Raw genomic sequence first — 24536 nt, 5'->3', positions numbered from 1 at the left:
GCGCAGCCGGCCGCGGGGTCTCTTTCTTACCGTGGGCGCCGCAGCAGCTGGGCAGCTGGGCAGCTGGCAGCTGGACAGTGGGTTCTGCTGCTCTTACGCCGGCCCCCAGTCTGTCCCCAGCGCCGGCCCTCCGTCGGCCCAATTATCCGACCCCGCTCGGCTCCCGCTCCGGAGGCCCTGGTGCCCATGGCGGCCCCCGGTGGCGCCCGGCGGCAGCCGCTCCTCCTGCTGTTACTCGGTGAGGGTCAGGCCCAGAGCTGGGGTCTGCGGAGAGGGGACTGCAAAGGCCCTGGGGGCTGCGCGCTGGGGATCGGGAGCTTGGGAGGTCTGCGGCGAGGATGTGTTCGGGGGTGGGGGGGTGGGGGAGAACTCCACAAGGCCCGGGAGCTATGGAGTCCGAGAGCTGCGGGCAGGGCCCGGAGAATGGCGGGCCTGCTAGTCGACCCCGCACACGGCAAGGTCCGCGCGTGGCCCCGCCATGGCGCCCGCTGGCCGCTGATTGGGGTGTTGGATCCAGTTGCCCAGAGGTGGAGGAGGAAGGGTAGAGGTTCTCAGCCGAAGGCCAGGTTCCGCCCTCGGGTCACTAAACTCGTTTTCTGGGATGTTACGTTGGAAATGATTTGGGTGGCTTGGTGGTTTCTGGAAAGTGGTTTCTTTAACTTGCGGGAAGTTAAGCCACGAGGTCCGGGTGAGGCTGTGTGGTCTCTCGGTGGTCCCAGTGGGTGACCCACCTGGCGCTTCTTCCAACACGGATCTTAACCCGAAGAGACTAGAGCGGCATGGTAATTCTGGCCTTTGAGAATTCGTCCTTGGTGCTTTAACCTTTGCCTGTATTTCAGTAAGGCCTTCAGTACTTATGTGTGTCCATGTGTTAATGTGAATTTAAAGTTGTTTTTAAGAGTTCAGGACAGGCAATCAGTGAGTGTACAATTAAGTGGAACAGTGAGTTAGCGCTTCTCTCTCCCTCTCTAGAATCAGTGGAAAATTTTTTTTAAAAAGTTAAGAAGAGCTGTAGTGGACAAAATGAGAGGCAGGACCAGGCCTCGGTTTCTCAATGGAAGTGTTCATTTCTAGTGAATCCTTGTAAAGAGCTGCTGCCATTGTTCAGTGTGTGCTGGTTCCTGTGAGTCAAAATGAGGGACTCCGTTAACACATCGGGAAGCTTCTGGCAGTCCACCAGTCAGTTCATAGAAGCAGTCAGTGTTTGCTCAGTATTTTATTGATTAATGGATTTTGTTTTCATTTGTCCAGATAAGAAAAAGGAATATGTGCTGTCTCTTAAACGAGAATCACTACATTGATTAATTTTAAGACTGTTTGGAGGTCCTCTTGTCTATGGCACTCTTTCTCGCCCCTCTCCCAAATAATAGGGGCAGGTTTCTCTAAGTGGTAGGATCTGAAATATGATGGGAGTTCACAGTGAGTTAAATAGATCCAGATACAGGTTCCTGTACTTCCTGCCCATGAATTCTTTAAATATCTCTTAAGTCTCTTTCTACTCTAAAATTCTGTTAATTGTGACTTCGTGGATTTTGGTTTTAGGCTTTTGTTTTGCCTGTTGTGTAAAATTAGTTCTTTGAGTTGCATGAATAGTCACAAGGGATAGCTTTATTCCAGCAGTAAACCTGAATGCCGCCTTGCCCTTCACTGGCAAGGTGTAGTTACAAGAGGAGTTACTGAATAAGTTTTGTAATGTCAGAACGATTGCATTGTTCTTTATTAGAAGAGCTCACAAGCATTAGGACTTCAGTACTTCATTTCATGTTTTAAAAACTCACCTTAAAAATGAAAAGTTCATAATCTCCCTACATTATAATAGCTTGGAGTATTGTGCATGTAATTAGCTTTCTAATGCTCATTGTATGATATTTTTTAAGTTTTATATTCAGTTATTATCCAACTTTTTTAGAAGAGGTCTTGGATTGAGGTCTACTTAAAATGTTTATTTTAATGCATAATTTCACCAGAAAGCATCTTTTCTAAAAAAAAGATGTAACAAACTTCTAAATAACATTTCTTTTGCATTAATGAGCAGAAACTACTTTTCTTCATTTGTGTTTGGATATTTGATAGAAAGTATAGGTAAGCATAACTGAAACTTTGATATATAAGGTTAAGTGAATGCATAATTGTGACTCTTTAAACTATTGATTTCAAATAGATAGTTTTCTTTCCCTTTCCAAATGAAGAACTGTCACTTAGGAAGTTTGAAAGTTTTATGCTAGTGAATCTTACCCTTGTTTATGGGATTTTGTCAGTTACCACAGGTTTACAACCAGATTCTTCAGTAGATTTGAGGTCAAAATGTTTTGGGTCCATAATTTTGTTTTTGAGATTTTATTATTGATTTTAGAGAAGGGTGAGAGGAGCAGGAAGCATCAACTCATAGTAGTTGCTTCTCGTATGTGCCTTGACCAGGCAAGCCAAGGTTTTCGAAACAGTGACCTCAGCATTCCAGGTCGACCCTTAATCCACTGCCCCTCCACAAGTCTGGCGGGTCCGTCATTTTGAATTTGTATTGTTGGTCCCATCCAAGCAGTATTCTCCATCTGCATCCACAGAACTTGACTTACTGCTGTAGAGCATGTGTTTTTACTAGAGCATAGATTCAGCTGAGTTGTGATTATTTTTACATATATCCTTTCCCATCTTACAGCCCACCTCATGCCTCATGCATAGTAAGCGCTCAGTACATACCTACAGAGATGTCTAGTTTTACAGTATTGGTCCCTAACCAAACATGCATAAGTCTTCTTTTTACAAATGTGCATACTCATGCCCTGCTTCTAGAAGTTGTGGTTCCCATCAAAAGAGAGTATTTCATTATTTGAAACAGTGGCTTGCTCACCAAGTGCTGGAGAGAAAGCATGGTTCAGCCGTGGCACTCACCCCGCAGCCAGCCCACGCGTGCATGGGTGGGACGCGCTCTGAATCCGCAGACCTGGCTCTGAACCACTCACTAGCTGTGCAGCCTTGTGCAAGTTAGTCTCTCTTCCTTATCTGGACATCTGAAAAGGAAAATCGTAATAGTGTCTCCCAGTTAAGATTGTTGTGATAATTTAATTAACTGCAAAGTGCTTGGAGCTCTACCTGGCATATGGGAAGTGCATTACAAGTGCTTCTTAAATAAAAGACTTATGCGACATTTTGTGTGAGGTACTGAGGGGTCAATGGTGAACTTGATAGATGAAGTCTGTATAGCACTAGATATTGTTGGGTTTTTATTATTTTTACATTTTTTTTTATTTTACTGATTTTTAGGGCAGGGGCGGGGACAGAGGAGAAGCAGGAAGCATTAACTCATAGTACTGTCGTTGCTTCCCATATGTGCCTTGATGGGGCAAGCCCAGGGTTCAAACCAGCAACTTCAGCGATCTGGGTGGACGCTTGATCCGCTGCACCACTACAGGCCAGGCAGCACTGAATGTTTAAATAATAATAGGTAACATATAATTAGTGCTAATGCCCTGTACTGAATGCCTCCCATGCATTGGCTCATTTGATGCTTAAATAACCGTGAGAAGTCAGCACTTTATTTCCATTTCACAGATGTCTAAACCAAGAGTTTAGTAGTTGCTACTGACCCGGGCTCACACAGCTAGTAAGTACTGGGGTTGTCTGTCATAGAACCAAAATCTTTTAGCCTGAAGCAGGCATGTTTCCCATAGCTGCACTTGTTTTAGAGAATGAAATTTATACAAATAGGAGTATTTTATTTAAAATTTTTTTAGAGAGGAGGGAGAGTGAGTAGTGGGAAGCATCAGCTTGTAATAGTTGCCTCTCATACGTGCCTTGACCAGTCAAGCCCAGGGTTTCAAACCAGCAGCCTCAGCATTCCAGGTTGACGCTTTATCCACTGTGCCACCACAAGTCATACTATAAGTAGTATTTTAAAGAACTAAGACAAAGTTACTGCTTTATATAACCCCTAGAAAAATGATCAAGTTTGCATCTGAGTGAAGGACTGTGAGAGATGAGCAGTTGCCTGCATGCCATGAGCTGGCCTTTGAGAGGGGCACCCCTCAAATGACTGCAAGCATTTTAACTAACCTGAGATGGGTTATTTTTTCCTCACCAAATGCCACTTTACAGAATTTTTTAAAATAAAAATAAACTGATCACTAACATATATAATCTCAGAATTTTGTGTTCTAATGCTTTTGTAGACATTTTTCTCTTGACCAGAGTTGGTATAAAGGGTAACTTTTTTTGTTTAATAATTGTACAGTTCTGGGCCTTTCCAGAATAAATGTGGGCATCTAGTGCTGCTTAAGCTTATTGATCATACTTTGTTTTTCTTTGAAAGCTCAGACCCTCAGCATATTTACTAAATCAAAAAATTGTATGATTGAAAGTTACTTAATGTGAAATGTATCCTAATGAAGTGCATTGAGTCAAAGGTTTTTTAATGATTCAGGTTAACTCTTTTATTAAAGGGCAGCTTAGTGAGAACTGACTGTGTTTACTCCCGTGGGAGGTGTACTGCCCATGGCATACATGATCACATGTGACTAGCCCTCCAGCGAGGGGCCAGGGCCAGGTGAGGGCATTTCAGGCTTCAGGAAGCCTATGCACAGGGCAGGCAGTGGCCCATGCACACAGTGAGTTGGGTCAGTGTTTAGTGTCTGTCTGGCTTTGGCGTCCAAGCTTGAATTAAATGCTTTTGCTTCTACCTGCTGGCCTAGCTTTCCTTTCTGATGCACTTACCCATCCTCTCTGAAAGTTTATTGATCATGTGTTTTAAAAACCTTCACTGTCAAAAACAAGTTTTGCAATAATCTTCTCTAGGTGTTATAAGTGAAATAACCAGTTTATTGGAAATACTTGAATCTTGCCTGAGTATTCCAGGGGTGACTTAAAATTTTGCAAATCAAAACACAAAAAGGTTGCACAGGCTTTCTTGTTTGCCATAGTTTGCTTCTTCATTTTGGTATAGCAACTTTTCTTTATGCGCATTTTGTTTACCAGAGGCTTAAGGGAAAATAACTTGAGTTTTCTGGCTATACTTTCGTTGGCTCTAAAGATTTTATTCTGTGAAAGTCCCAAGGGTAAAATGAATTGGTTTCATTGGAGACATTTACTTTGCGAGGGAGAGGAGTTTTAGAATGAAAAGGTAATAGTGTTCCTCTTGAGTATGCTGCCTTCAAAGTGTGTCTGAGTCATAGCTACAGTTAAAGTGATGAGAGCCAGATGTGGAAATGCTTGCTTGGTCAAGGGCATGCAGGAGCTTGTAGCAGTAGAAACCTGTGGAGGGAGCAGGGGCACATCCCTTCTGAATGTTCCAGTACGCTGTGAGGGCTAACTGCCATTTGGCTTTAGAACTAGTGAAAGCACTTAGTTTTACCTATTTATGAAAGAACAATGTACTAAAATGTACCACTTGTCAAGTTTCTTCTCTACCATAGCAATCAGATTACATTTGCTGCTAAACTGCTTGATCAGGGTGGTGGGATAGAAAGAAGCCAGAGATGTCACTGGCCCTGAGATTTACTTAAAAATATTTATCAGTGATTACTCTCAAGCTGGAAGGACCGGTGAGAGCCTCACTCTGTCCCATGCCCCTGGGATATGGAGGCCCTGCCTAGGCAGATTGACTAATGTCCTAAGGTAACACAGCCAAGTCCAGGTTCAGCTGAATTACTGTGTTGTGAAGACCTTTCTGAAATTAGGCAAAATCTTAGATCTTTGAGTCCATGACTTTTCTTACCATGCTGCCAGTCCATGAGAGGCAAAAACAGATCTAACTGTAAATAGTAGTTTAGGTCCACAGCGAAAGATACTACTAGTTCACTCATGGATTTCAGTAGAAGGTCAATATTTAGGTTGAGTTATGCCTCTAGAACGTCATGGAATCTCCTGAGAAACTTGCATGGAGCATCTTTGCCCTGGCTGACCCAGAAATTAACATGTGACTTCCCGATAGGAATTCTGAAGTAAAATTCATCAGTGCTACAGGTGAAGACAACAGAAATATTCCGAGTATTTTCAAAAACGATGTTTGGTAATTTTTGTCTTTCCTGGAGTTAGCAGGCCTCATGCATTGTGCATCAGCAGTGTTTGTGGTGCAAGATGGCACTGGTACAGCTTGTATAATGGCCAACTTCTCTGCTGCCTTCTTGACCAACTACAATACCAAGAGTGGTCCTAAGGTAGGAAACTCCACATTGTGTACATGCCTACATGTGTATCTGTGTGTGTGTGAGAGAGATAAGATTATTTTAATTTTTCAAGTAAGTGTTTGAAAACTGATCCTATCCTGACAGTTATTTTTATGTACGTACAGTTCCTTCTCAGCTCCTCAGTAGCCTGTGCTGTTTTATGTACTGAAGTTGCAGTAGTAATACACAAACCATTTTGTGCTCTGTTGTCACTATTTTACCATGAGTGTTTTTTTAGTTCTCTTTATGATTGTCTTTTGTAATACTTCGTTATGTTAATCTTATTTGTTAAACTATTCCTCTATTGGTAGTGAAGTATTGTTACATTCTTTATCATGCCCAGTGTATAACTCTGTGACTATACCTTTGTTGATCTCTTTTTTTCCTTCCCTTTGTTGATCTCTTGATTTTGCTTTGTGTAAACTATTATGCTACATAAACAGTTGATGTACAATGCTGTAAGCACTGTACTAGCTTGATTAAAATGTTGCTTGGTTGTTTTGTTAAAACAACTGTACTTCTGCCTGATCAAGTGGTTGCACAATGGTTAGAGCGTTGGACTGGGATGCAGAAGACCCAGGTTCGAAACCCTGAGGTCACCAGCTTGAGCATGGATTCATCCACCTTGAGCATGGGGTCACTGGCTTGAGCAAGGGATCATAAACATGACCACATGGCTGCTGGCTTGAGCCCAAGGTTGCTGGCTTGAGCAAGGGCTCACTCGCTCTGCTGTAGCCCCCTGATCAAGGCACATATGAGCAAGCAATCAGTGAACAACTAAGGAGCCACAACAAAGAATTGACGCTTCTCATCTCCCTATGTATCTGTTCCTATCCCTCTCTCTGTCTCTATCACAAAAAAAAGAACAACTGTTCTTCTGTAGGATGAGTAAGGCTTTTGCATTTCCTAGGTTTCTAACAAATAAGCACCATGTTTGTATTTCTTCATCAGTTACTTATTAATGGATATTTCATTTGTTCTATTTAACATATACTCTTTTAATATACCCCTAATTCACATTTTATTTTCAATTCCTTGTTGAAACTACCATTTTTCTTTATCTCCATTTTGATAGCATTATATCATTTTACTACCACTTAAAGGGCAGCATGGGGCCTAGCCTTGCTGGGAGGATCAGCAGTTTCTTTAGAGTACTCTGGACTTTGTGCCAGCTGCTCAGCCTCATTAATTCATTTGTGCTGGTCTAAATACAAATGTGGTCTCTTCCAGAATAGAAGAAAACTGGGAAAGTTGTGTTCTATAGAAATGTCTCGAATTCTGAAGACTTGTCCAGGCACCTTTTAATTTCTATTCACTTTATTTTGTGCTTAGATTTTTAAAATAATTGTTTTGTTATATATTAACTGTTATACAAATGGGATCGTCCATGGGCTATTTGTTTTGTTGTTGTTTTAGATTTTATTTATTGATTTTTGGAGAGAAGGGAGAGAGAGAGATAAAGAGAGGGAGAGTGACAAAGAGGGGAGAAGCGGGAAGCATCGGCTCACAGTAGTTACTTCCTGTATGTGCCTTGACTGGACAAGTCCAGAGTTTGAAACTGGTGACCTCAGCATTCCAGGTCAACACTTGATCCACTGCGCCACCACAGGCCAGCAATCCATGTGCTATTTGTGTCTTACCATTTCACAAAGCATGTCTTTGTCACTTCATATAATTCTGTAATTTTTTTAGGACAGCATTAGTATACGGTTTACCCATAGCTTATTTAGTCAGTCCACTTTATTTTGATGGACATTGGGTTGTTTCTAGTTGTTTGTTTTGCATATAATAGTAAATTCAAACAATTTTGTGTAAACACCTTTTCTCTGTTTAAAAAGATATATTCTTTAAACATTTCTATAGCAAACAAGTAGTAATAGTCTTTTTAAAATAAAAATGCGCACCTTATCCTGAAGCCCAATATGAATTGAGTTTGCCAAAACAACTTAGTTTTAATTCTGTTCAGTTGCAAATTTATATTATTTTAATGAAGAGGAATTTGTCATTATATGAAAAATTAAGTCAACTCTGTCTTACACTTGAATTATCTATTACTGACATGTAATACTGATTTTCTTTCTGGTTTTGTTTATGTTTTAAAATACCTTAACAATGATATCTGAGATAGAACTGAGGAACTAAGTTTGACAGACGCAGAAAAGATCTTTAGTTAGTGTTTCTGAATCCCTTTAATAACCTACATTCTAATTGGGTTCTCTTGTCATTGTGTTTATTTTAGAATGTGACCTTCGAGCTGCCATCTGATGCAAAAGTATTAAATAGCAGCTCCTGTGGTAAAGAGAATGCTTCTAACCCCAGTCTCATGATTGCTTTTGGAAGAGGACATACACTGACCCTCAATTTCGCAAGAAATGCAACACGTTACAATGTCCAGATGATGAGTTTTGTTTATAATTTGTCAGACACAGAGGTTTTCCCGAATGCGAGCTCCAACGGTAAGAACAAAAATCGACAATTACGAAGTGAAGAAAATTGGGTTGGGGTAGTATCAAGAATTACTTTTTTTTAAAAGATTTTATTAATTGATTTTATGGAGAGGGCATCGAGAAGTATCAGCTCATGGTTGCTTCACCTTTAGTTCATTGCTTGCTTGTTGCTTGTCTTATGTGCCTTGACCAGCAAGCCCAAGGTTTCAAACCTGCGACTTCGGTTTACCAGGTCAATGCCCTGTCCATTGCACCACTGCAGACCAGGATAAAATTACTTTTAACTAAGTACGTTGGTGGGGGTAGTTAAAATTTAATTCTTTTTAAACGTAGGAAGTATGACAGTGAAGTCCATAACCAACATCATGGCAGACATAAATAAGAAATACAGATGTGTGAACAGCAACCAGATCCACATGGAGAATGTAACCGTCACGTTCCATGATGCCACCATCCAAGCATACCTTTCAAACAATACCTTCAGCAAGGAAGGTAAGGCCCTGCCCTTGGCCCTAGCGCCATTAGTCTCCACTGAATGCAGAGGCAGCTTCTGTCTTAGGAGAGCTGTTCACTAAACCTTTCTTTTCTCTGTAGAATGACCTCTTCAGGATGGACAAATACTGATCATGAAGGGTAAAAGGGCAAAGCAATTGAAATTGTCTCTGAATCTTCTCTTGTTAGAGCTAATGGGGCCCAGGGTCGCAGGATCTTGTCCAGTTCAAGCCAGCTATCTTCCCACAGAGACCTAGTCTTACCTCAGTCCGGCTCAGGCAGACCCAGGGACAGGTGGTGGATTGACAAGGACTGCCCTTCTTTGGGGATCGTGACTCTTTTCCCCAACCCCCTCCATGCACCTGCCACCCCAGCTCCCTGGTGGGCTCTGGGGTCAAAGAGGCTGCAAGCCCCTTCCCACTGTGGTCTTGGCTGAGGTACTCAACCTCTCATTTCCTCCACTTGTAAAATAAGGGGGCTAACCTATCTTTGAATGTTGTTAGGATTAAAAAGGAAGTTTATGCAAGTTCTTATCTCAGTGCCTGGCATAGAGTAAGTGGTAAATGGGTTGTCATTCTGCCGTGACTTAAGGAAATTCTCTTCCACAAATTCTGTTAGTCACTCACAGACTATGTCTTTTCCCTGAAGGGTGAGAGCTTGATTGCCTTGGGGAAGTTATCTCTGCCTGCAGAGGGTGTTTTAAGGACATCTCCTTCTACTCTTTTTTATTGAATTTATTGGGGTGACATTGGTTAATAAAATTTTATATATATATATTTATATATATATATATATATATGTTCTAGGTATACAATTCTATAATACCGTATTTCCCCATGTATAAGACACACTTTCCCCAAAAAATTTGGGATCTAAAAACTGGGTGTGTCTTATACAGTGCTTGTAGGTTTTTTTATTTGCATTTCCCGGTTTTTCACGTTTGTTGTCTTTTTTTCAAATTTCAGGCCCCAAAATTAAGGTGCATCTTGTACATGACAGTGTCTTATACCATGGGGAAATATGTTAGTTACATCATCTGCAGATTATAATGTACTGTGTGTTCACCACCCCAAGTTAAGTCTTCTTCTATCACCACTTATCCCCCTTTACCCTCTTCTGTCTCCCTCCACCCCTTTCCCTCTACTAATCACCATACTGTTGTCTATGAGTTTCTTGGTTGTTTTGCTTTGCTTTGCTTAATCCCTTCACCTTTTTCACCCAGCCCCCCAACCTTCTAGTCTTCAGACCTGCTGCTGCTGGCGGGCCTTTGGTTTGCTTGAGGCTCAGAATGACCCTAGGAGAGTGGCTCATTTGCACCATCATCAGACTAATGTGAACCAGTTAGCTCTGTGTGCAGCTTGTTACAGTCCTCCGAGGTGGAGCTGCACCTTTCGGGCTGGTCACTGTTCTGCAGGCCTGGTTCAGCCTCCCTCTGGTTTCTCTGTAGCCAGGAAGCTAAGAACGGTTTTCTATGTTCATGGTGGCAGAGCTGAGTTGGGACAGGCACCCAACAGCTACAAAGTTCAGGAACTGACCCCATTAGGAGAAAATTAGCTGACCCCTGACCTAATGGAAAGAGTAGTGACAGACTTAGGACTAAAAGAAAGCAAGTGTAACTGGGAGCAATACAACTTGTAGCAAGTGTGCAGGGCTTCAAGATGCAGGGCAGTGTGAGCTGGAGCAGCAAGGGATTCTGAAGGAGATGGGCTCAACCTTTCCGCCGTGCAGCCTCTTCTCACACTGGGCTTGGAGGGCTGGCTGCACGTCCTTCCTCACGAGGGGCATGCGAGGACTTTTCCCTTCAGGCTGGCGTGAGCAGTGTGTGAGGGCAGCAGGTCCACATGTGTGCACACTGACGTGCACCTCCTCAGACGTAGGAAAGGTGACTTTAGCCAGACAGTGGCCACCCAGTAGGAGTTAAATCAACAAGCTACATGCTTCAGGTGTATTTGTGTATAAATCTCCCAACTACCTGGGTTTCATACCTAGCCACATACATCTGGGTGCCATCAGTCTTCTGGCTCAGTCTCAAGAGCGGAAGAAGGAAAGAACAAAAACTGTCAGAAGGTCTTAGGAAACGATAGTGTCTCTGGCCTGCTGCCTCATTGCAGTAACCTCACTGTAACTAGGCCTGAATGTGGTCATAAGTACAACTTGTTTTCTTTACTTCGAAGGCTTCTGGACACAGAAGTGCGGGTCTCCCCTCTCTGGGATCCCCAGTATGGTGTTTTAAAGGGAAGTGCCATGCCCATGGGGTTCATGAGGGCACTGGAGCCCTGTAACAGTAGAGAGATTAATTTTGTTTTTTTAATTTTTATGAATTAATTTGAGAGAGAGCGACATCAGTTTGTTGTTCTACTCATTTATGTATTCATTGGTTGATTCTTGTATGTGCCCTGACCAGGATCAAACCCACAGCTTTGACTTGTCAGGACGAAACTCTCCAAATGAGCTACGCGGCCAGGGATAATTTTGTTTACAGGTTAATTTTCTTTAAATAGACTGTATTTTTTTAGAGCAGTTTTAGTTTCAAAACAAAATTAAATGCAAAGTACAGAGCAGCTCTTCCACATATCCCCCATTCCCACATGCACATTCTCTTCACTGTCAGCCTCCTGCATTTTAATTAAGTTTTCAATGTAGGACATGTGCACGTGATTTCAAGTGGAAAAGGTACAAATGTGAGGCTATCCTGATACCTGAACCCTAGCCAATAAATGGCCCTTTCCCCAAAGATATGCTCGTGTCCTATGTAGGGTTTCACGGGGCTTTCATCTTCCAAACTGGGAGTCCTTGGTTATTTGGAGCTCATGGGTGCCACCCACTATGTTCCATCAAGTTGTTGGTCAGAGTTAGATTGCTGGGCTGACCCTCACTTGTGAGATGGGTCTAGAACGCCCTACCCACCTCCCCATGTTTTGTGGTTGTCCTCTCTCATCAAAGCTTGATTCAGTTTTGTTAAATCCTCCTGTGCCAATACGTATGTACCTTAGAAAAGGAAGTCTTGCTTCTTTTCAAAGACACTAGAGCACTCTCTTAGTAAATTCTACTGCAGAGGAGTGTTAAGAAGCATCCTAACGTTACACAGAACTTCCTTAGTAAATTCTACTGCAAAGAGGAGGGTTAAGAAGCATCCTAAAGTTACACAGACCTTCCTGTAGAAGTTGACGTTTCCTTCTGTCATCATAGGCTGGAAAGACTGAGTGAAGTCACAGGCACACCTGCTTACTCTTCACTGGGGGCTTATGGAAGTCATCTCACTAGTACGTCTCATCCTTTACAGTAATCCCTTGTCAATCTAGTGCTAAGAAATGGGAAGTCGGGAAGAAAACACCTCAACCTGCCAAGGGCCCTTGAAAAGGCTCCTTTGCTCAAGTTTATGCCTCTTCCTTTGAGAGCTGCTCCTACCCCACCTCCTGCACAAATGGGACCTCTTGCTTGACACAGTGTTCTGTGGGATTTGGTCTGCCAGTGTGCTCTGGGTCCCGGGATTGGCAGGCAGCTGCCTAGGGTAGAGGTGCTGAGAGGAAGTTGAGGCCTCCCTCTGGATCTCAAATATGGGCTGACACTCCATAAGGAAGGGTCGACACTGAAGAATAATATAGTACTTGAACATGCCCTGAGTTTTATTTATTTATTTATTTTTGTTGTTTTTTTTGTATTTTTCTGAAGTTGGAAATGGGGAGGCAGTCAGACAGACTCCCTCATGCACCCGACTGGGATCCACCCGGCACGCCCACCAGGGAGCGATGCTCTGCTGCAAACAGAGCCATTCTAGCACCTGAGGCAGAGGCCATAGAGACACCCCCAGCGCCCGGGCCAACCTTGCTCCAATGGAGCCCTGGCTGCGGGAGGGGGAGAGAGAGACAAAGAGGAAGGAGAGAGGGGGAGGGGTGGAGAAGCAGATGGGCGCTTCTCCTGTGTGCCCTGGCTGGGAATCGAACCCAGGACTCCTGCATGCCAGGCCGATGCTCTACCACTCATGCCCTGAGTTTTAAATTACTTTCCAGTTACAGTTAACATATACTATATTATATTAGTTTCAGGTCTATGACATGGTGATGAGACATTTCATATATTTTATATGAAGTTGATCTGAATTGTTCTTAAAGCTCAGCTACTAGTATGTTCTGTGATTACTCAGCTTGTCACAAACCTGACTTAGTGTTGATCCTTGAAGAGCCTAGCCAAGGTGGCATATCATTATACTACTTTTTGTCTATTCTTAGTGTCATAGTGGGTGTTTTGGACAATGGTTGCAATTAAAGGAACCAGTATTTTCTATAAAAGTAGGAGATTTGGTACAACTGACCTCATATACTGCGATGACGACATAAGTTCCTTTTAAATACTTGATTTCTATCAAAATTGAGCCATTTCTTTTGTGCCAGTTTCACGTCTTTGCTTCTTAGGTACTTTTTAACTACATTGTCAACGAAATTGAAAGCTGCTTCAGGGAAAAGAGCTCGTGTCATATATGTTAAGTATATTCTTATATACCCATCTATTCTTTTCCACTCGTGAATCCTTAATAAATTCTTGAACTACCACATTCGCAATAAATCAGTAAAATTTTGGTCATAAAAGCCTGTTTTAAGTTTGTATTTGGTGAACTGCAGGTTCAGGGCATTGGAGTCGACATCTCTGGCCTTAACAGTGGTGCAGTGGTCACTTTGTTCACTTTGTCTTTATGAAAGTATTGTCTTATCTAGAAAAACTCACATACTTAGAGGTTTTATATTTTTAAAGATTTTGTTTATTGATTTTAGAGCCAGTAGAGAGAGAGCAAAACGGGGGGGGGGGAGCGGTAAGCATCAACTCATAGTAGAGATTTTCTTTTAAAGGGAAGTAAGTAACAAGCCAGGTCTGCACTGACTTTCCTATAAAGTTTGTTGATGAGGCTAAAATCTAAAGAACACAGGTATCTTCTTTCTCAAAGGTCTATAAAAGTGGGATAGATGATTATCATTCTGGAATGGTCTAGGTGTAGCCTGTAGCCTGCAGGCTGGAGAAAACTAGGTGAGTGAGCCTCGCTCTGCTCATCAGAATGGGGTTTCCAGGCCCAAGCCCACACTGGGTTAGTGGGTTTGGGGTGAGGCCCATGCAGGCATCTGGTTTTATTGGCTCACCAGAGAATGTGGATTTATTCATCTTTTTATCTTAAAGATTAGATACGTGGGTACTTGTCAACCCTTCTATGATAATTAGAAGTTCAAAATAGATACAGCTTTTAAATATAGTTCATAAATTTCACTTCCTATCCAGTTTGGCAATATTTCTTTTTCATTCCTTAGGGGTCAGACTCTCACTTCTCATCTAGCTTAAATTGAAGAAATCGATATAAAAACATCTCTTTCCATTTCAGACTCCTTAGTTGCAGCATGCAGGTGTATTTGACCCTCTGCTGCTGCCTGGGGGTCATGAGGCCTGTAAGCTTTAAACCACGCGAGGAGTGTCTGGAAGGATGCACAGCCCTGCACCCTCCCCTCTTAGTGCTTTCTTTGTGGGGAAGACTGAGGGGGAACCAACAGCAACCTCTGGATCCCCTAGTCTTTCCAGGGGCTTTTCTGCAGGTGACACTGAATATACATCAGTGCACTTTATTTGTGATGAGCTAGCTCCTTGTGGATTGTGAGCCTTCTGCAAAAAGGACTTTGGTATTTGGTTAGAGAGTGGACTTTGCCTTTCTGTGTAGTTCAGCTAGAAGGAAGGGGGCATTTTAGGCACACAGAATTCTGAAGTTCTGAACGTTTCTGATGGGGGATTAGACCTAAAGGTGTTACTCATGTTTCCAAGTTGATATTTTGTAACCTTTATGAGAAGGGTAGATGATGATCAAATCAGTATCTAGATTTGGCCATCTAGAGCAGAATTAGGAGACTGGCCTGTTCCCTTGATGTGGTTTTAATTATGTTGTATTTTGTAACAATGTTTATTGATGTTACTTTTAAGAGAGCAACTAAAATCTCCACCTGTAACTTAACTCAAGGTAAGAAGGGGAAGGTGTTGGCCAGCACACCCAGGTTCAAACATCTCTGGCGATACTTGCCATGCCACTATTAGCCCAAGATTAAAGCCATTTCGGAGAGTATTTCCCACCCCACCCTCATCTTTATCCTCTATCTAGAAAGGCATTTTACTGTACAAGATTACATTGGGTGAATTTAACTTTCCAGAAAGTGTGTTAAATTTTTCCTAGTGTTACAGTCTTGTGGGGTGAAGTTTTCTATTTCTCCTCCCCCAAGTAGATGGAATGTGGAGGCGGAATTGGCCACTGAAAAAGTTACAGTGGAAGTTTCATTTTAGCTTAGAGTAAGTGGACAGGTGGTGGGTCAGGTTACACAAGTTCCCAACTGGCTCCCCACTCTGGACATTTGAACGAGTTTTCCTTCGCTCAGCCTAGAAAAATTGTGGAAAGGGTCAGAATTGATTAAAAAGTGTATGAATAGTTTAAACTTTTTGATAGTCCATAGAAACAAAATGGGAAATGAAGGGAGCTCATTGGGGATTGGCAGTATCCTAGGCGGCTACATATCTTGGTGTTTTAAAATGTTGAGTAATCTGCAGTCTTCATAGAATGCACCTGTCTATTCCTGTAGAAAATTTGCGGTCATTATTCTACTCTGTGTTCCGTCTGCCTTAATTTTGAATATAATTTTTTTTTTTTTTTGTAAATAGTTATGGTGGATCAAATTCTGAGGATCACATTCAAACTCCTTAGCATGTCCTCTGGGGAAACGATGTGGCCTCTCCCTCAATTTTGCCCTCTCTGGTCAGCCCCAAGTCCCTCTGCTGTGGCCCGTCTGCACGTCAGCCTCCTCAGGCCCTGGATTGTTGTCCCCACAGTGGGGTAGATACTCTCACATTGACTGGGCCTTCTACCTTCATGAGAGTGCTTGCTGGTGCCCTCACCACCCTGCCCCAAGTAGAAAAGCCCAGCAGCTGACTCACTCTGCACCTGAGTGTCAGCTCTGACCTTGGCCTGTAGGCCCCTGCAGACCTGTCCTTCCAAGGCCTCTGCTGCTCTTGCATGGGCCCATGCTGATGGCACTAACTAGGTTTGTGATAGAGTGTGTGTCTAGTGTCTCTCTCTCTGGAACCTGTGAGCTCCAGGCCCCTCTATTGTTCCTGTGACCATTTTCAGAACCATGCGGTAGCTCAGAGAGCATTTATGTGAGTTGTCGCCATTTCAAGTGGTATGTGGCTGACTGTCCCAACAGCATGTGACAGAGTTACGGTTTTTGACCTCACAGTAGGAAGGGAAGGTTTGTCATACGGAAGAGGATAGAGCTGTGAGCATGGGGCTTTCCTGAGGCTGAAATGGAAGAATGTGTTAGAACTGTCATCCGGCAGCAGGAGTGGAATAGGTGGACTGGACACTCTGCTGTCCTCTTAAGCCAGCTCTGTGAGACAGTGGTACCTGCCTGTGATCATTTATTTCTATTCTGTGGGGTGGGGCTATTTGAGAAAGGCTGCTGGGGTCTCCAGTGAGCTCAGGGAGACAGAGCTGAAGCTCAATGTTTCTGTGGCTCCCGTTGGTCTTAAAGAACCAGAGCTTAACGTTTCTTCCTGTGAACAGTATGACCAGTCCCTCCTTGTTCCTCCAGAGACGCGCTGTGAGCAAGATGGACCTTCCCCAACAACGCCACCGAAACCCCCTCACCCTTCGCCATCACCCCCTCACCCTTCGCCGTCCCCAGAGCCTGAGAACCCCTCAGTATACAAGTACAACGTGAGTGGCACCAATGGGACCTGTTTGCTGGCCCGCATGGGGCTGCAGCTGAACATCACCTACAAGAAGAAGGACAACACGGTAGGCTCAGCTCCCAGGAGCCCCCTTCCTCTCTTTGTTGGAGTATTGGTACACACGATTATCAGAAGTCATTGTATGTGCACAGCCTTTCAGAATATAGATCAGAACACATCGGTGTCCCTAGGTCTGTAGTGAGCCTATTAGCATGCAGCCATACACACCCCTTTACACACTATGGTTGCTCTTCTGTGTCTGAAACAGCAGAATTAGTCATCATGGCAGATTCTGTTGTGTGGTCCACAAAGCCTTAAAATGTATGGTGTTTGGCACTCTGAAGAACAAGTTTGTTGACCTTTGAGAGAATGTTAAATTTTGCTTTAAATTTACCACATGGGCCCTGGCCAGTTAGCTCAGTGGATAGAGTCGGCCTGGCATGCAGACATCATGGGTTCAATCGAGACAAGGCACACATGAGAAGCGACCCTCTGCCTCTCTTCCCCTCCCTCTTCCCCTTCTCTCTCTCTCTCCCTTTCTTGCAGCCAGTGGCTCAGTTGATCCGAGCATTAGCCCCAGGCACTGAGAATGGCTCAGTTGATTCAAGCATAAGCCCCAGGTGGGGGTTGCCAAGTGGATCCCTGTTAGGGCGCATGTAGGAATCTGTCTCACTATCCCTGCGAGAGAGAGAGAGAGAGAGAGAGAGAGAGAGACCGAGACCTTATTGCTCAAACATTTAAATGTTATTTTTATACTTTCCTTTTGAAATATTACTTCTTTCTAATGATGACACATAGCCTGTGGAGCTGGGCCAAGTACTTTGCTTGTGATTAAGGTCTAGTTTGTGACCACTGGGAGATGGGTACATGCCAATCCCTGGTTAGGGCATATACAGAGAGGAACAGATCGATGTTCCTGTCTCTCTCTCTAAAATCAATACAATAACATTTTTAAAAAAATTGTTTCTGAATCCAGAAATCTGCAATATGGTAATCTTCTAGTGTTTTCTTTCTGGTTTTGGTTAAAATGAATATGGCCTTGAGGTTACTGTTTTTAGGATTGCTTTTTTTTTTTCAACAACGGAGGACCCCAGACATGAGACGGAATGGTAACTTGTTTGCTTTTCTCACTTAGACTGTTACAGGAGTATTCAATATCAACCCGAATAAGACCCGTGCCAGTGGGAGCTGCACTGCCCAGATGGTGACCCTGGAGCTCCAGAGTGGGAGCATCACTCCCCTAGTTTTCCAGTTTGGAATGGTGAGGGTCCATGTTTTCTCATCACTCAGGGGGCTTCAGTGTCAGACCTGCTTAGCATCTTTATTTTTTTAATAAATTTTTATTAATTTTAATGGGGTGACATCAATAAATCAGGGTACATATATTCAAAGAAAACATGTCCAGGTTATCTTGTCATTCAATTCTGTTGCATACCCATCACCCAAAGTCAGATTGTCCTCCGTCACCTTCTATCTAGTTTTCTTTGTGCTCTTCCCCCTCCCCCCTCCTTCCTGCCCCCCGTAACCACCACACTCTTGTCCATGTCTCTCAGTCTCGTCTTTATGTCCCACCAATGTATGGAATCTTGCAGTACTTGTTTTTTTCTGATTTACTTATTTCACTCTGTATAATGTTATCACGATCCCACCATTTTGTTGTAAGTGATCCAATGTCATCATTTCTTATGGCTGAGTAGTATACCATGGTGTATATGTGCCACATCTTCTTTATCCGGCCCTGCCTAGCAACTCAGCATGCATCTCGCTGTGGTTTCCTTTCCACTGTATTTTCTCATGCACTTGTTGCCTTGTGGCTAGCGCGCCTAAGCTGAACATGCCACATACGACCCAGAATGAAAGTCAAACACAAGTCCTGAAACCCAGAGCTCTGCCTTAGGAAGAAGGAGTCTTTTCTCTGCCTCCCTTTATTTGTCAGTCGTTTTAAACCCTTAGCTCCCCATCCCCTTTTTTTATTTACAGGTAGGCTTTCATTCATCAGACATTTATTATACATTAGGAAGGGAGTGCCTACTGTGTGCCCATAGCCACTGTTACCACCAAACTGCAGAGTCTATAGCTGCAGAGGGATGGGGCACGTGCACGGCAGACGTTCAGCTCGGCCTCCCTCGCCCTTCGCTGAGAAGCAGCGTCTCCACCTTCTGTACCTTTCTTCCCTGTGCCTGCCTGCGAAAGGATACATACAGCTAAATAATATGGGGAGGACCGAGGTACAACTCAGGATGATATATAATACTCTGTTCTGGTGGACTGTGTAGTATTTGGGTTTCTTGTTATAAAGATTAACTTTCCTAAAGTTTAGAAACATTTATGAAAAGTTTTACCTTTTTAGAATAAGGCTCCTTTAACCCTTTTAGCAGAGAATCTGATTCTGTAAAAGAATTTGGAAGGAACTAATCAAAATTTGTGTTCTTGAGATTTATATGATGCCTTTCACAGACATGATACTCTTTAGTTTCATTCTGAAGATAGAAATCTGGGAGTTTGAATTTATTACCAAAGTTTATAGTAAACATGTAAATCTGGCCGGGCTTGGTGACGCGCGCCTGTAGTCCCAGCTACTCGGGAGGCTGAGGTGGGAGGATCGCTGAGCCCAGGAGTTCTGGGCTATAGTGCACTGTGCCGATCGGGTGTCCGCACTAAGTGCAGCATCAATATGGTGACCTCCCAGGAGTGGGGGACCACCAGGTTGCCTAAGGAGGGGTGAACCGGCCCAGGTTGGAAACAGAGCAGGTCAAAACTTCTGTGCTGATCAGTAAACATGTAAATCTGTTGACTAGCTAAGGATTATTTTCTTCTCTTTAAGAATGCAAGTTCTAGCCGGTTTTATCTGCAAGGAATCCAAGTGAACATGACTCTTCCCGACGCCAGAGGTATGATCCTACAATTCACCCGCCCACCCAGGTGTCTCAGAGCACTAATTCTCACATGTCTTTGCAGATCCCACCTTCAAGGCCACCAACAGCTCGCTGAGAGCACTTCAGGCCACTGTGGGGAGTTCCTACAAATGTAACACCGAGGAGCACATTCAGGTCACAGAGGCCTTTTCTGTCAACATTTTCGAAGTGTGGGTCCAGGCTTTCCAGGTAGAAGGCGACAAGTTTGGGTCTGGTGAGTAGCATTGAAGGCAGTGTTTCAGTTGGCTTCAGGCTTTAGTTCTGTTAGATATTTAACAACTTGTGTGTTGCAAGGAGGGTTTGAGGGTGTGGGTTCTCTTTCCCAGTCTAAGAGAGTTTTAGAGCAAGTGCCTTTTTCTGTGTTACTTTGCTTTCAAAATGACCAACATGTCTTGGTTGTGAGCACATCATCATTTGAGCAGAGGTAGTTTTTAGAAATAGGTGGCTCTTCCACCTGTGAAATTGGGATACTGTATAAAAATGCTCTCTGTCTGGTGAGGGGTTCAATGTCCAGAAGGTCCAGGTGCTCTGGACTGCACACTGACCGTAATTTCCCAGCCATGCAGAATGCCCTGCCTCTGTAGGGGCTTCTCCAAGTGGTAGTTAATTGGAATTGGAGCCCCCTCTAGGATAACCCTCCCCTGCTGGGCGGTGGGCAGAGGTGGGGAGGAGTGAGAGGCCTCCTTGTAAGGTGCACGTGGTGACAGCCCACGCAAGCATGATGTGCTCCCTTTGTCTCCTCAGTGGAAGAGTGTCAGCTGGATGAGAACAACATGCTGATCCCCATCGCTGTGGGTGGCGCCCTGGCTGGCCTGGTCCTCATCGTCCTCATTGCCTACCTCATCGGCAGGAAGAGGAGCCATGCCGGCTACCAGACAATTTAGTGCGGCCGCGGCGTGGGCCTTTGTTCATTTCCCTGAGTTTAGATTGATGTTGAGGGAGGCACACTTACTGCAAACTGATTTTCAGATCTGCTTTATCCAATGTGAAGTTCATCTTGCAACATTTACTATGCACAAAGAGTAACTATTGCAATGACGGTGTTAATTTTGCTAACGGGGTTAAATATTTTGCTAACTGGTTAAATGTTAATATTTACCAAAGTAGAACTTTAAGGGGGGAGGGTAAGAGTGCTTTTCTAAATGGACACTGGCTGCACTACCATTTGGCTCTTTAAGGTTCTGGTGTTTGATCTCTTTTTCTTGACTCAGATATAAGCCTTACCAAGGGAGGTTCTCTGGTCTTAATACTTGTTACTGATTAAGGCTGGCTAATTGTTAGACTGCACAGTTAATAAATTAGTAGAGAAAGAAAATTTTAAAATGGAAGTCCTTCAGAAGATGAAACTCTGGAATGCTTAAATTAAGCTTTAGAAGCCAACACGGGCCTGGCCGGGGGCTGCCCCGCTCAGCCCTGGCGCGAGCGCTCAAGTGGTTGGCCTTTCTGTGCTCTGCCACTCAAGAGCTGGCACTTTTCTAAATAGAAAAATGGGTGTTATTTTTGTTTACTTTTTTTTAAGTGATTTTCAGTCTTCTGTTTGAGGTTCGGGGCGATCCTGTGTCTGCACTTGTGTACAATAATCGGTTCCACTCTGACTTAATGCGCTTGCAGCTCGGCTGGGCTGTGCACTGAGGGTCCCTTCATGTAATGCATTGCTGTAACAATGCTAATAAAATGTCTCTTTCTTTCTTTGTCTGGACCTGTGCTTTTGTCAGCTGCTGGGGCAGGGGGGTGAGCGGTGGAGAGCAGGGTATAAGCTGGGACGGAGCTGGTGCCCGGAACAACTGCAGGTGGAAGTCTGCCCAACCACCCTGGAGGGTAGCCGGTCTGTTGGGTGGCAGTGGGAGAACATGAGTTGTGACCTAAGGTTGGTCTTCGTTGTAATAGAACAACCGGTGTTGCAGTGCCCACTCCGTGAGGATGAGGTGGGTAGCGGGCCAGCACGCAGGCTCCCTCAGCGCTGTTTGGACGCCTGTGGCTCTGGAGACCAGATCGGCCCTTTGAAGACGGGCCCTGGTCTGCTCCTCCAGGGCTGTGGCAGCTGTGCTGGCAGCTCTCAGAGCAAGAGCGTGAGCCTAGAGCTTTATTTAATCTTGTCAAGCAAAGACCTGTACCCTTTGAGGATCTACGGGCCTTGGTGGCTAAGGTTGAGGGCAGCCTGCCTGCTGGGTGACCATGGGCCTGACCACCGCCCACACACCTACACCCCAGAATCTGCTGTCCACGTGGGTGGGAGGAGATTCACTTTTGTAGAGCTGAGGTAGTCCTGTGTGGTTCTTTACCCTGTAGTGGACCTTTTGAAACCAAGCGTGGCAGAGTGGCCATGTGATGAATACCAGCCTGACCCAGGACTGCAGTTACCGGTAGTCGGAGCTGCCTGGGGGTGGTGTTCAGGGCCCTCTGGCAGCAGCATGACCACAAGTGTTAGTGTATCATAAGGTTCTTGGGTTTTAGTTTCCCCAATTTGGACAGTGCAGACATTTCATTGCCCTATCCCAAACAGAGGAACCAGCAGTTAGCTGGGAATGAGGTCTTTGCAGGTATTTCAAGATTTAGAAAGCATTAAAAATAGTGTAGAAGTGGAGAGGCAAATGTTTTCAAGGACCTAGACAGCCCTGTGGCTGCCTGAAGCTTCAATGCCTGAGCAGATGACAGGGCCCTGCCCTAGAGGTGCAGCTGTTTACACTTTTTTTTTAAACCAAGTGAGAGGCATGGAGGCAGGCAGACTCCCACATGCACCCCAACCAGGATCCACTCTGCAACCTCTCTCTGGGGCTAATGTTCTGCCCATCTGGGGACACTGCTCCATTATTCAACTGTGCTATTTTTAGCACCTGAAGTGAGGCCATGGAGTCATCCTTAGTGCTCTGGGCCAACTTGCTTCTTCAAGCCATGGCTGCAGCAGGGGAAGAGAGGACAGGAAGGGTGGAGAAGCAGATGGTCGCTTCCCCTGTGTGCTCTACCAGGTATTGAACCCAGGACTTTGACATGCCGGGACGACGCTCTACTGCTAAGCCAACCAGCCAGGGCCTGCTTACATTTTGAGAGGAGGAACCTCTTTCACTGGGTTTCTTCCAGGGAAAGCCCCACTGGCTGGTTCGTCAGATACATCCCTAAGTCATCTTGTCCAGAGTGGGTGTCTTGCAGTTCCTGGGAGTGAAAGGCTCAGGACCACAGCTGGTGTTAAAAGTGTCAGGTGGCCCTGGCCGGTTTGCTCAGCGGTAGAGCGTCGGCCTGGCGTGTGGGGGACCCGGGTTTGATTCCTGGCCAGGGCACATGGGAGAGGCGCCCATTTGCTTCTCCACCCCCCCCCCTCCTTCCTCTCTGTCTCTCTCTTCCCCTCCCGCAGCCAAGGCTCCATTGGAGCAAAGATGGCCCGGGCGCTGGGGATGGCTCCTTGGCCTCTGCCCCAGGCGCTAGAGTGGCTCTGGTCGCAGCAGAGCTACGCCCCAGAGGGGCAGAGCATCGCCCCTGGTGGGCGTGCTGGGTGGATCCCGGTCGGGCGCATGCGGGAGTCTGACTGTACCCGTTTCCAGCTTCAGAAAAAAAGGAAAAAAAAAGTGTCAGGACTAGGCACTGAGGCCACTCTGGGCAGCTGTGCCAACCCCATGCTGGTGACCTGCATGCTCAGCTGTTCCTTGGGGGGCTTCCCAAGTTCTGGCAACTCCTAGCCATTGTTTCCACCCAGTGACAATGTCTGAATTGGATTGGGACACAGCGTGCTATTTTGGTCCTAGCCCAGCTTCATCAGTGGCCTTGGGGGAAAGGAAGCATTTGTGTGATGGCCACAGTTGGCCATGAGGATGCTGTGATGGCTGCAGTTGGGGATGCTGCTATCAGGTGAGGCTGCCATGGCCCAGGTCCCTTAACGGTGCTTCCCTTTGGGGAGTGAGAGTCACCATTGACAGGTGATCACAGAAGAGGTGTTTTCAGGTCACACTGCTGAGCAGCACAGGCAAGTGTGAGGCCACTGGGGGGGGGGGGCTGGGGAAGCAGACCAGCTGCCACTGGGTGTCATGTCTTATCTGCCCTTCTCCCATGAGAGCCCCCGCCTGTTTCCACCTGTCTCCCCTTGCCCCTGCCTGCCCCCTCCCCGGCTCCAACCTGTCCCTTTGTTTCTTTGTTTTGTTTTGACAGAGACAGAGAGAGTCAGAGGGATAGACAGGGACAGACAGGAATGGAGAGAGATGAGAAGCATCAATCATCAGTTTTTCGTTGCGACACCTTAGTTGTTCATTGATTGCTTTCTCATATGTGCCTTGACCGCGGGCCTTCAGCCGACCGAGTAACCCCTTGCTCAAGCCAGCGACCTTGGGTCCAAGCTGGTGAGCCTTGCTCAAACCAGATGAGCCTGTGCTCAAGCTGGTGACCTCAGGGTCTCGAACCTGGGTCCTCGGCATCCCAGTCCGATGCTCTATCCACTGCGCCACCACCTGGTCAGGCATGTCCCTTTGTTCATACCTGCCCTTGCATGTCTCATCCAGGGCGCAGCTGGCCCAGGCGGTGGCGTTTCTCAGAAAGAGGCAGCATCACTATTAGGGCTCAGGGTGGGAGATAGGGTCAGGGTTTGGAGGAGAGGTTTGTGTCCTCAAGCCCAGAGAGGAAGGGGCCTCACTGAGTGTGTTTTCTCCCTCCAGGGACAGTGACCAGAGTGACCAAAAAATTGGTCAACTCTGAGAATGAAGCCTCATGGTCAGTGCAGAGGGGAGACTGTCCAGACTTCCAGAAAGAGGTGCCTACATCAAGCACTGATGGGTCCAATCAGACTCATTATATAA

At 45.1% G+C, this 24536-nt stretch overlaps 1 protein-coding gene across 2 annotated transcripts; it reads left to right on the top strand.

Annotated features, from left to right (window-relative positions):
* Nucleotides 1–42: 42 nt before the first annotated feature.
* On the top strand, nt 43–21446 carry LAMP1 (lysosomal associated membrane protein 1). 2 transcript variants are annotated; one of them, XM_066236831.1, is made up of 9 exons: nt 43–238; nt 6031–6149; nt 8398–8614; nt 8939–9097; nt 16705–16910; nt 17979–18104; nt 19668–19734; nt 19802–19972; nt 20503–21446. In XM_066236831.1, the coding sequence occupies exons 1-9, from the start codon at nt 187–189 to the stop codon at nt 20640–20642; spliced, it is 1257 nt and encodes a 418-aa protein (XP_066092928.1). In that variant the 5' UTR covers nt 43–186; the 3' UTR covers nt 20643–21446. The 2 variants fall into 2 exon arrangements, with proteins under 2 accessions (XP_066092928.1, XP_066092927.1); XM_066236830.1 differs by having other exon boundaries at nt 6028–6149.
* The last annotated feature ends 3090 nt before the right edge of the window (nt 21447–24536 follow it).

Source organism: Saccopteryx bilineata, chromosome 6 (assembly GCF_036850765.1).
Source record: "Saccopteryx bilineata isolate mSacBil1 chromosome 6, mSacBil1_pri_phased_curated, whole genome shotgun sequence".
Taxonomy (NCBI): Eukaryota; Metazoa; Chordata; class Mammalia; order Chiroptera; family Emballonuridae; genus Saccopteryx; species Saccopteryx bilineata.
Note: the sequence above shows the minus strand (reverse complement) of the source record. Positions and strands in the feature narration are given on the sequence as shown.

What these genes read in the sequence shown, in the direction of transcription:
- LAMP1 (XM_066236830.1), top strand. Translation starts at nt 187, where the DNA reads ATGGCGGCCCCCGGTGGCGCCCGGCGGCAGCCGCTCCTCCTGCTGTTA. An exon ending in GCTCCTCCTGCTGTTACTCG is followed by an intron (nt 239 to 6,027) that starts GTGAGGGTCAGG and finishes TCCTGGAGTTAG; the next exon opens with CAGGCCTCATGCATTGTGCA. An exon ending in ACAAGAAGAAGGACAACACG is followed by an intron (nt 16,911 to 17,978) that starts GTAGGCTCAGCT and finishes TTTCTCACTTAG; the next exon opens with ACTGTTACAGGAGTATTCAA.